This window comes from Plectropomus leopardus, chromosome 21 (genome assembly GCF_008729295.1).
Source record: "Plectropomus leopardus isolate mb chromosome 21, YSFRI_Pleo_2.0, whole genome shotgun sequence".
NCBI lineage: Eukaryota > Metazoa > Chordata > Actinopteri > Perciformes > Serranidae > Plectropomus > Plectropomus leopardus.
The window spans coordinates 21,334,785-21,347,206 of record NC_056483.1 but is presented as its reverse complement, the minus strand read 5'-3'; the positions used below and the strand labels follow the sequence as shown (position 1 = coordinate 21,347,206).

General features: G+C 40.3%; 1 protein-coding gene across 10 annotated transcripts in view; it reads left to right on the top strand.

Annotated features, from left to right (window-relative positions):
* The window catches only part of arhgap12b (Rho GTPase activating protein 12b), a 75,318-nt gene that overhangs the window by 24,570 nt on the left and 38,326 nt on the right, over positions 1-12,422 (top strand). For 6 of the 10 annotated variants that reach the window (XM_042510424.1, XM_042510423.1, XM_042510421.1 and 3 more), the window contains exon 3: positions 8,131-8,265. The exons of the other annotated variants lie outside the window; for them this stretch is intronic. In XM_042510424.1, the coding sequence (XP_042366358.1) occupies positions 8,131-8,265 (135 nt within the window). The remainder of the gene's footprint in view (positions 1-8,130; positions 8,266-12,422) is intronic. 10 annotated transcript variants of the gene reach the window in all.

Genomic DNA, 12,422 nt, shown 5'->3' with positions numbered 1-12,422 from the left:
GGGAATTAAAGGGGAACCATTGTTATTGACCATCAAAGTAGAAACACTCTACGTTAGAAAAGATTAGCTAAACATAAGCAATGAAAGGCTCTCCCACTTCTTAATAATTGATAAGGTTATTGTCGGTAAAATCTGTAATTTGCAGCTGATTTTGTTATTATTTTATATGAGTTGTAAAGTTGGAGAAGCAGTTGGTCCCAGTTATTTTTCTTTATAGTAAATTCTGATTTCCCCAATGTTCGTCATTTTGAGCCACTTTCACACATGCACTGCAACCCTGAACTAATCTAGACATTACCACTAGGAGCTGTATGTTGGAAGATAGAAGTCCAAATCAGTTAGATAGGACCTTAACAGACTTTAACCTGCCAGCTCCTAAGTACAAACTCTCTATAATGTCCGATTAATTAATGTCCATGTGTGAATAGAGCAGGTCATTTTCTGGAGAATTCACAGCAGGATAGCGGCTGTGTCAATGTTTCCATCATGCAAAGCTGGAAGATTACAAGTATCCGAGGGTAGAGAAGGAGGGTCATTTACATGAAGAGGGCAATGAGAATATCTTAACTGGAAAGATGAGATTCAGGAACCAACAACTGACACTGAACTTTTCTGTGAAATTGAAGTAAATGAAAGAGCCTCTTGGGACTCTTGGGACTGTTGTTCATGACGAAATTTTGAACCGTCTGCATAAATGAAACAACCAGTGGCTGTCTGTAGCATGCTTTTCGCATCGTGTCCTGCCTCCTGCTTACTATACTCAGGTGCTACCCGCTACTGCACAAATTGAAATTAAATGTGTTAAATAACTTCTTTTTTTTCAATTGCAAAGGCAAACTTGAACATGCAATTAAACAATAGATTTTCCTCTTAACAGTTTAGAGTGATATATACAAGCCACTATTACAAATTCACATATGAAATGTATTAAATAAACCAAACAAAACCCAACTACAATGATGTAACAGTAAATAACAGTTACAGTGCTAATACTTTGATGATACCCTTGCTTCTGTTGCTGTGGATTAGAATCCAGTAACCCCCCTCCCTTCCTTAGACCCTTACAGCTGATATTGTTTGACACAGTTGGCCCAAACATTGGATGTGGACACCTGTCAGTAACCTAACCTTGTTTAAGCAGAAAATAACTTTTACTCTCAGTTCTTTGGATGCCTGAAATAATTCTTCTTTTGGCCGTTGCCAAACTTACATTTTAAAATCCTGAGCTCATGAAGTGGCTGCACTTCCAGTTCCGGTCCTGACCAGGAAATGGGTCCAGGTCTCTTCCCAGCTCCTATGAACCATCTCTGGGCCGATCTGGGCCCTGATCCAGTGTCCTTTTGTTACCCTGAAGCAAACCCACTGACCCGTTTTGCTGCTCCCATCCAACCCACCGTCCCTCCAGAACCCTGTCAGCAGCACACAGCAGGAGGGGACCACCTCCAGGCTCAAGGTTACTGAGGGCCTCAGTTCCTACCCTGCCCGGTGCACATTCTGTTAATGGACTGTGGACAATTTGGCGGACAGAGTTGCCTTTACGTGCCATTGCCGGTTCAACAAAACAATAGCACCATTCTCGCTAATGTGGCAAGACATGCCCAGTGGAAATTGAATTGCTTTCCACAGAAGCAGCTCTGTGACGATCAATTACCCAACCAAGACCCTTTTATGGGTCACTCTGAGGACGAAAGGGAACAGGGCCGGTAGCTTGGATATAGTAGGGCCTGGGAAAGTGAGGCTGTACGGGACAGTTGGTTCTGTGATGTAACTTCAGTGCAGCGTGGGTATTTATCCCAATTTGATGTCCCCTGAAAAAGTGAAGCAAGCAATGTTTGCATTTTATTTTTTAAGCCATTAAGTTCTTATTTCCAAATGTAGGCTGTAAGATTCTGGCAAATCTGAGATCAGAATCAGAATCAAAAATACTGTGATTTGTAACAGTTGCTCTGATGCCGACACAGAGAATTATAGCAATAAGAAAGAAGTACCTGCACAAGTATATAAAAACATAAAATGTAAAATAAAAAAATACAGTAATAGTGAACAGTTAAAATAACATAAAATGAAATATATGTAAAGAATAAAAGTAAATGCAAATGTAAATAAATCCAGTAATAGACAATTAGCAGTAGTACGTGAAAAGTATTTGAATATTTAAACTATAATATGGATAATGTGCTGAGTGTGTTAAATGTGTAAAATGTAAAACTGTGCCGCTAAAATGCTATTTACAATACTAGTAAGTTAAAAATGTATATAAATATGTGTGCAATGCTACAATGAACAACAGATATATACATAAGAATAACAATAGATACAGTATGTGTCACATGATGAATACAGCCTGAATTCAAGGGTTGGAAGAGTATTGCACATTTGAATAACTGCACAGAGGATTTTGCTTCTTGCAGCAGGTAGGTGTCAGATCACCAAGTACGTTGACGTGTAAAAGAGGAGGTGGCAGGCCGTCTGGAGTTCAGTATGTGGTCATGTTTTCAGCGTGACATGCAGACCAGTGGCCAGCTGATGATGCAGTTCATTTTTCTAAAGACCCCAAGCATGTGACTGGGCAGTATAGATGACAAGGCAGCCCTCTCTCTGACAGGGACAGTACACAACAATGGCTTTACAGTGGCTGCTCCGCTACTGGAACTTTTCTCTGGATGGATATAGAGAGGGACTGGGGAGAGGGGGGCTCGGTGAGGGGAGGGCTGGCTTGGCAGTCTCTGGGTAGTGGGCCGAATGACCCATGACCCATACGAACAGGACACAATGCACTGTTCTGTCACTGCATGTCCACCCCCAGCACACACACACAGGGAGGCACACACACCAACACCCTGAGTCATGGTATGTGGGCCATGGGTAGATGGGCTGGAGATTTAAATGTGCCCTTTTAATTGTGTGTAGCCCAGTAGCCCACTTTCCCATGTTTCTTGATCCTGTCACCACAAGGCTCTAGTCATAATTATTCATGAATCTACAATGACAAGTGCCCATCACCACTAACAGGAGCCCAAAGCCATATATGCGTACAGCCAACAAAAGAAAACAGTGTATTGTCACATTGTGAGAACCAGTAACCTATATGTCCATCCTGAAGGGATCCCTCCTAGGTTGCTCTTCCTGAGTTTTCTACCATTTTTCCTCTCGCCGTTAAATTTTTTTGTTGTTGTTTTTCCTTATCTGCTGTGAGGGTCCAAGCACAGAGGGATGTCTTGTGCTGCAAAGCCCTCTGACGCAAATTGTGATTTGTGATATTGACTTGATACATGACCAAAATATGATTAGCAATTCATTATATGTGGATTGACCACCAGTCAATGAATTGACAGTTTCAACAGCAGTGAGGTCACAGACTATAACAAATGATCCCTGATTACATTGCAGAGACACACACAGCCTTGAGTGCTTTGCTTGCCTAATCGATTAAGTTCAGCAAATGTTTGCTATTGTGTTTGCTATTTATTTACATCATCAGTTAGTCAGATTATTTTTAGAATTGAAAACATCTGTTTATTGATTGATAGAAAAGATATTTGTCACGATACAGTCACCAAGTATTGTTTTTTTGGTTTTTTTCATAGATAAATGATTATTATTATTATAAATATGAAAAATTGAACTTTTGGTAGCCTTCTAGAATAATAAAATCAATTGTTTTTTTCAGTCCACTAGATGCATTTTGCTGCAATAAAATGATAAAAGTGAGATGAACAAAGTTGCATTTGGCAGTTGAAAAAAGGTAATTAATACTACAATATATTGCAATATAGCATGTAACTGCAATACTCTGCATAACACAATACGTTTAAAATTACAATAATATTGTATTGTAACTTAAGTTTTGGATAATATAGTATTGTGGAGCCTCTGTTGAACCCCACCACTACTGATAAACAAGGGCTGTGTATTGGCAAAAATCTTCCGACAAGGTATTAGAATACTGTGAATATACTATATTGCGATGAACAACAACCTAATTATTCACCGCAAAAACAACAACCTAATTTTAGGAAAAAAACGTCAATGCTAATCTAACAGTCTAATTGTTGGGGGTTCAAACACAACACAAAATGAACCACTGCCACAATTCTTTGCATGTAAACAATTAATAAAAAATGGTAGTGTGTCTATATATTTTTTACACCCTTTCTATAGAGAAATTGAAAAGGGATTACTTTGTGTTTGGACCACCAGGATAATGATGTTCACAAAATGCTAACAGTCTCCCCACGGCGATGTATCATTCAGTTTTTACATTGATTTGCAGTTGCTTGGGCTGAAACAATCAGTGGGGATTATTTATTGGGATGTAGACATTGATCCTAAAACACACTGACCTCACTGTCTGATGCCTCTGTCTTTCTAACAGTTATGTAATTATTGCATACACTGTATCAACTGCATCCCATCCTCCTTATTAGTTCTGTTAGGCCTCCATCAGCAATATTTTGTGTACTCCCCATATGGCTGACTGTTGGGTAATTTTTTCACTGCCAGGACATAAATTTGTGTTGTCGTAAATATGCAGTTTTGTTGTTCCTCGAAGTCTCCTCCTGTGCCGTGCCTGAGGCGGAGGAACAGAGTGAGTTGTCCAAACCACCCACTGTGCTTTTGGTTCTCTCTCTCTGCTAAGGTAATTCCATTTCCTCATTGTAGATGGGCCATGAATGCAGGCGTCCCCTCTGTGGGAGGCCCGCTGTCAGTCCCTCTCAGCCCAGATGTGCTGTTACTGTCTGCTGGTCCCCAAAACAACCCACTCCGTCCATTAACTCCCTCCTTCCTCTCTACTCTTTAACCTCCTTGCTCATGCTTCTTCTTTCCTGCTCTTAAAGCACTGATGGCTCACTGATCTGTAAATGCTACTATTGCAGGGACCCTAATCTGTCATAATCCAACACCATCATTAAAAAGACAGCTTTTGTTAAAAAGTACAAAAACAATTCTCAGTGGGAATCATTTTATTTTTTAAGGTGAATTCGAAAATGGTTTCGGGGACCATGTTCTGGTGACTAGAGTATGTTGATTAGTTAAACCTGGATAAGATCCTGTGTTGTCTTTTAAAGGAAAAATGCCTTACTTAGCAGCCACAAAAACACACACACAAAACACTGCTTTTTGCTCAAATATATTTGAAAATTCATATCTTGCATAGATTGTTGTTAAAGATTCAACACCTTGTGGTTCAAGTTCCAAGAAATCTTTCTTTCACCTCTAGCTGAAGCACACCACTTCCTGTGTGTGTGTGTGTGTGTGTGTGTGTGTGTGTGTGTGTGTGTGTTTGTTTACCACAGCCTGCTGGTTAGAGGGTTTCGTCTGGGAGGAAGTTTCCATTTCCCTTGTGGGTGGCTATTGCCTGTTGAAGTGGTGCACGTCACTTCAGCGCTCCGCTCCACCGCGGATTCAATCAGCGTTGCCTGATACCAAGTGGTGGCCTGAATATTTCAGTCTGTGTTCACATGCTAACATCACACCTGCACAAACGCTCTTAAATCTCTATAACGCACCCTATAGCACTCCAACAGAGGGTTAAAGGCTAATGTTGGAGTGTGGCAGCAGAGGAGGAAAGTGGGAGCGATGTGTGGAACTATGCCACTTGAACCTCCAGGGTGGCAGGGTGGCGCTTATCTGGGTCACATTCTGGAGAGGAGGATCATTAAATTTGGAGCGTTAGAAATGAGCTACATGAGAGGAAACACACACTAATGCATATGCATGGTTTCAGCACAATCACACAGCGACACAAAGTGGGAGCTACACACCGACTGCCATCCTCTTCTTTATTTTGCCGCCGTACCTAAAGCTGAAATGGCACAGTGAGATAAAAGCACGCCTCGCTGTGTGTTTGATTTTCAATTAACCTGATTCACTGGGGTTAATACCCCGATGCGCCACAACCGGCGTGCTTGACGGCTCCAAGGCGCTCCCACTCTGTTCTTACCCGTAATGAGTCATCATCACTTTGAGCTCATATGCACACGCTCATCTTTGTCTCTGCCATGGGCGTTCTGTGGAGAAATAAAGCAGAAACGAATGTGCAGACATGAAGATAATGAAAAGTCAGCCTCGGCTTAAAACTCAAATTTTGTCAGGTTCTGGGAGACTGAATGATAGCCAGGCCAAATGATCTCCAAGTGGGCGTGGCACATTTTAACGGTAGAAATTCAGTCTTTTGGGCTCAGAAGTTTACAGAGTGACTCATCCATAATTGCTGCACTGTATCCCTTCATTATTTGCCAGCTCTCGTAAGCAGCCTGGAGCTATAATTAGGGAGTCATTATTGATTTTGAATAGAGGTGCACTGATGCATCAGCAAGCATACTCTGAGAAGCCTGTTTTAGATGTATATTTGGTCCATCATCGATTTAGCTTTTTTTTTTGTTATTGGGAATATATTATACATATAGGCAGCATGTCAGGGATCACTGGGGATCTCAGCATTTGACCTCATGTTACAGTGTTAAAGGACAGGCCCACAAACAAATTTCGAGAACATACAGGATCGTCACCTTGGACTCAGACATTTTCACTCTTTCTTGTCATTTTATATTTGAAATCCAAAAAATGTAATTGGTTTAATCATTGATAATGGCATTAACTTAATTAACATCAGTCCGAGAATATAGCAAAAAAATAAACGTGTCATTTATGGTAATTGATGCATCATTTTTAACAGTTTGGAACCTGAGTAAATTGGCTTGATTTCTTTCAAAAACATGGGAAGATGGCTTTAATCAACAAAAGAAGATGTGACCCAAAAATTAGCAAAAAAATAAAGTACTAGAAGATTACCTCAAAATTAGAGGAAAAAAAATCTTATTTAAAAAAAAGTTTGTTTTTTTTTAAAGGAAATGACCTGGAAAAAGTGCTTTAAGAATTATTATAATTTTATAACATAATTTTAAATATGTAATAATGATAAATAAAAATAAAGGTTTTCCCTAAATATAGTTTTTCCTTAGATATTTTGCCCTAGTTTTGAAAAAATAACTTTCTAAATCTAGTAATTTATTGCTTTTTTTCCCTTGCAACATTTATTGTTGCTCATTGCCATTTCCCTATGTTTTTGAATGAAATTACACCAATTTGCTCAGGGTTCACACATTTAAATACTTGTGCCATCTGAAAGCAGCACAAGAACAGTGATGTGGCTACAGGTTTCAGTGGGTTAATAATGCAGAATTATGATATATAAAGTATTGATATTCAAGATACAGCACTACTCTATATCTTGTGTACACTACCTGTTATCTTGCAAAATATTCACAATTGTGTGTGTCTCAGTAGTGCCTGGGCTTCGGGCACAGACTCTCTCTGAATCTTCCTCTCAACTGGCTCATCACAACAAAATCGTGATGTTCCCATGACGGACAGATCCTCCCACCAATCTGCCACCTCACTAACGAGATAGATAATGGCTCTAATCTGTCATCATCCTCATCTATTTTGGCTGACCTTTCCATTGACAGAGCGGGAAGGAAGCAGTGAAAGGGGCGTCGGGATCAGCTGTGATCACTTTGTTTTCACACACAGCTGGTGGCAGACTTACCACAACTCCAAAATCTAATCTCGATAATCTTCTTCCAACACTCGATAAAAGGAGAGAAAACACAGCAGGGTTTTGGCAATTTGATGATTGCAGCTTGTTGGATGTTATTTGCTGTGTAGAATTGGGTTTGAAATGGCTTTTGTTGGGCTGTTTTTGTGCTGCTCTGACATTGCAGAGATTAGACCCATCTGATTTGTTTTTGGCTTCTTTCTCGGTTACATCCAGGACAGTTTTCAAGCGCAGCGTCTGTGTGTGTGAGTGGAGCGTGTGAACCGCAGACTTAATGACCCCTGGATTGTGAACTCTGACCTTAAATGGCCTGTTGGCTGAACTCTGAGCATGGCCACCCGTCAAGCAATCCACTCTGTCTTTTTCTCTCTTTCCTCTCCTTCATTTGCTCTGTATTTTCTTTTTCACTCTTCCTGTGGCTCCATCTCTCTCTCTCTGCCTGTGTCTCTCAGAGGCTCAGGTCATTCAGCTAATGAGCGCTCCTATTTAAGGAGAGCGCCGCGGCCCTAAATAGATCTTAAGATCCTTTAATCGGCCGCTGAGGCCTCTTCTGTTCTGTGTGACGACAGCGTGGATGCAGTGAGGCTGTTACAGTAGCCACCACCTGCTACATCTACCAACCTGCTTGGGACCCCCAGCCCCAGCTGGACTCCTCTCTACTTTTTTGGACCATGTTTTCATACCTGAGGACCCCACACTACATTGTGAGTAGCTGTTGTTTGTTGCTGTCCAACTTTGCAGGCTTTGTGAATGTAACTGGCAGTGTTGAGGCTTAGGCTACTTGGCTGCGGGAAAAGTAGAGCAGGTGTTAGTGGGTCTTCGTTCTTGTCAGGGGCTCTGGTAATGACTGCAGAGCTGCACTGACAAACTCTGCATTCTATGTGATTATTTTTGGGTTATTGTCAGTGGTGGAAATTAGCTAAGTGCATTTTTTCAAGCACTGTTTTTTAAGTACAATGTTGAGATTCTTGTACAAAGTATTAAGAGTCTTTCCATTTGATGCTACTTAATACTTCTACTATCATATTTAACAGGAAAATATGGCAAGTTACTCCAGTTTTATTTTTACAAACTTTTATTTTTACAAGCTTCATGTTCGATAAAAGTTTCAAAGCTCACTGTCACAATGTCATTATATTTTACATAGGGACATTTTCAGTATCTCGAAATAAAACAACTCACTGGAAACAAGTAAAATAGCATTTCGGAGTAAAATATGTATTTGGCACGTGCATTATTACAGTTTTACTGCATGCCACATGTTAGCAGACCACTGTCAGGTTTAGCTGTCATGACGCATGGAATTCAGAAGAGAAAGCAGATTACACCTCCGCTCTTACAGGCGGTGAGAAATGATCCCAAAGCAGTCATCATAGAGCCTGACAGATATTCGCAGTATTTATTAAACACTAACAAACATGCAGTGTAACAGTGTGTTATCTCCAGTTGAGCATGTTAGAGCTGAAATAATTTGTTGATTGACGAGATCTTGGTAATATACTCAAAATCCAATTTCGTTGTATTTTTTATCCAAATCATTGCCACAGTTTCGCAGGGATGACTATTGGTGCTTTTATGAAATCAGATTTTGGATGAATAATCATCACAGGTGTGGATATACTGACTAAGTGGGTAAAGGCAAATAATAGACCTGCTAAAAACTGTCTGTTGAGTTCAGAAAATTACAGTACTTTGCTGTAAAAAAAAAGCCTATAAAAACTGGGAAAGATGTACGGTATCGCTTTGCCTCTTTATTTAATATTATTTTTCATAATTTATGTTGTTTTTCAAGCAAAAATTCCAAATTTACTCATTTCTACTTTTCCATTGCGATGGTTTGCTGTGTTTCTCTGTTTTAGAACAGTGTAAACTGAAATTTGGTCTGTTTTATCAGACAAAACAAGCATTTGAACAGCATTTGGGCTCTGAGAAATGTGATGAGTAGTTAACCTACATTTTGTACAATAAAAAATTAATCAAAAATAAAATATGCAAAGTAATTGAGCTTTGAGGGAGGTTTACACATTACTTTAGAGGCTCATAGAGTTTATGACACAAAAACAACTCGCGCTCCCAAAAGGTGTCAGTCATTCTGGTTTCAAACTCACTAAACACACCTAACAAATGAGTTACCAAGAAACTTGTCTATATAAAATATTAAAACTAGCTCTAACTTGGTTAGCGACACATCAGTAATAATAATAATCCAGTGATATGTTTAATGCAATAATAGCATTCCCGAAGTGGCCATTGATAATTCTTTTGCTTTTGATTCTCAAGTACATTTTGCACCTAACACACCTCTGTTCTTACCATTGTATTTAATGTTGTGGTTTTGCTACTTTTACTAAAGTAAAGGATCTGAATTCTTTGTTAGTGTTGAGTCATGTTGTATCACTGCTGTTTGTGTTTCTTCGAGGGACACTGGGGAGAGAGTCAGAGTAGCTTGCCCTCAGGAGTGCTGGCAAACCCCAACTATGCATTGTTAAAGTTTTGGGTTACATAAGAGAGAAGAGGTAGATGGTTGTTTTCAATGTCGCCTTTCAGCATCAAAAGGAGTCCATAAGCGATTCACGGAGAGAGTATAAAGAGGATCTGACCTTCACTTAACTGCAGGGCAAATGCAGTTCAACTTGAATGGCTGGCTGACGCCGATAGAGTGTGTCAGCGAACAGAGCTGATATTGTGGGATGTGACAGTGCCTTGAGGTTGCGTGTGAGAGCTCGTGTTGGAGCACACAGGTGATTGTACTCACTGTTGAAGCTTTTCTTCAACAGAGAATGGGTTAAAGGCTCTTTTCTCCTCAGCTTTGACACACCTGTCCTCCTCAAAGGACGGAGAAAAGCCATGTTGGCTTAACCCTCCCCACCCCCGACTCTTCCTGGTAACCACAGCTGTCAAGTATACCTTCTGTGGCTTTATTATTCTCTTTTGCTGCGGCCTTTTTTGTCTTTCTTTTTGTGTCCCAGTGTTTCTACACGCTCCCTCCCTCCTGGTGGAGCCAAATGACCTGAGTGACTCTTCACACTTCTTTTAACCCCCCTCCTTCATTTGTCCGCTCCACCTCTCCTCTCCTCCTGTCATTGTCAGCTGCTGAGCTGTAGTGACTGAAGGCTGACTGGCCATTGTTGTCCTCTGTACCAAGAGCCTTTGTGTCCCGCGCTGTCTCTGCACTTCATGTGGCACAGCATCAATAGACCTCGGGCTACTGCCACCAGGCCCCCTGGGTCTGCTCCGTCAGGCCCATCAGCCCCCCCATTCTGTAGGGCGGGCAGGATTCTAATAAATCAGGAACTAGTTTCAAGGATCACCTCACCCAAAATACAATTAAGCATTTCTTCTCACCTGGATTGCTGTGTAATTATTCATGTAAACTATTTTCTGTAGAGTACACCTGCTGATTTTATGTCTTCATGTGTTTTCATCTCAATATGGAAACACTGAACAACATATATTTAAGATATTTTATGTAGCGTTGCAACTAATTACCCATTTAATTTCATTCTCCATTAATCTGTCCTTTTTTCTGAGATAATTAGCTAACCATTTTTATACAAAGTATCATATAATTGGTTAAGAAAAGGCCCAGTTTAATTTCCCAGAGGTCAAAGTATCATCCTCATCCCATTTTCCATCATACATGACAAATGGGAGATAGATGATGCAAATTCCACTTCGCCACTTCAGTTTCAGGGTCCTGTTATCTTTCACAGTAGACATTTGACTTGTCATGGTAGCAAAAGCACATGCGAAATTAATAACATTAATGATGGCCAAGTTCCATTAAGTGTCCTAATAAGCTATTCCAGTGAGCCAGCTTGTACACAACCAGGAGAAGTAGAATGCCGCCACCATTAATGTTATTATATAGACCTGCTATGACATGTCAAAATGTTTGCTGTGACAAAGGTCTGTTGTTCATTCTAGCACACTGTCAGAGCTTACTGGGACACTATATATATCTATACAGAGCCATCATTAATGTTTGTAGTGTGTTTTTCTTACTGGAAAAGTTAAAAACCCTTTTGTACACAGAAATCACATTATAGGGCCACTACAAAGTCCATCTTTACACAGCCTTTGCATTTTTACACAGAATTATGCTGCATTAGTGTGTAATTTTAGACAGCATGACGGCATTGTGAAAACAAAAGGGGCGTGTTTTCAGCACTAATGTAAACAATAACAATGGCATAACATGGCAATAACAATCCTTGAACGTCCCTGTTACATGGCGGCTGATCTATCCCTCTGCTTGGCGGAAAAAGAGCTCCTGGACCTCATTGTTTTCCTAATTTGCGGGTGCCGCTCTTATTTTAGTTAGTTCCTAACTGCTGCTAGCTGCTTCTGAGCAGCTCTACAGTAAACCATGACTATACTATCCAAAACCTCCATGTGCATAGATATGAGGACGTTCCAGTATCCCCATGTTAATTTGTCTCCTATGTCCTGTGATACTGACCACCAGAGACCATGTTCAACACCTGACATGAATCTTGGCAGTTAAAGTGAATTCAGTACACATCAGGTTGCATCTCCAATGATTAATACTGACTTTATCTGTCTGATGCCACTTTTTGTGTGCAAGTGCAGAAACAGGTGGCCTTATTGTGACAGATTTGTGTTCAGTGTTGATTGTGGATGTTTTGACTTATATAATGAAATTCAGGATATTACCTGAAACCTGCAATAAGTGGAACAACAAGTGACTTGTAAGTATTGGCCTCGGTAACCAGGATTGTTTTCTTGATGAGTGTCGGTGACCTCTGTGTGACCCTTTTGAGAGAAAGCAATCTCTCATTATTGTCAAACAGTGGAAACTGTCAGGAATACAAGCCACTGGTTTATTTTTTTTAGATGT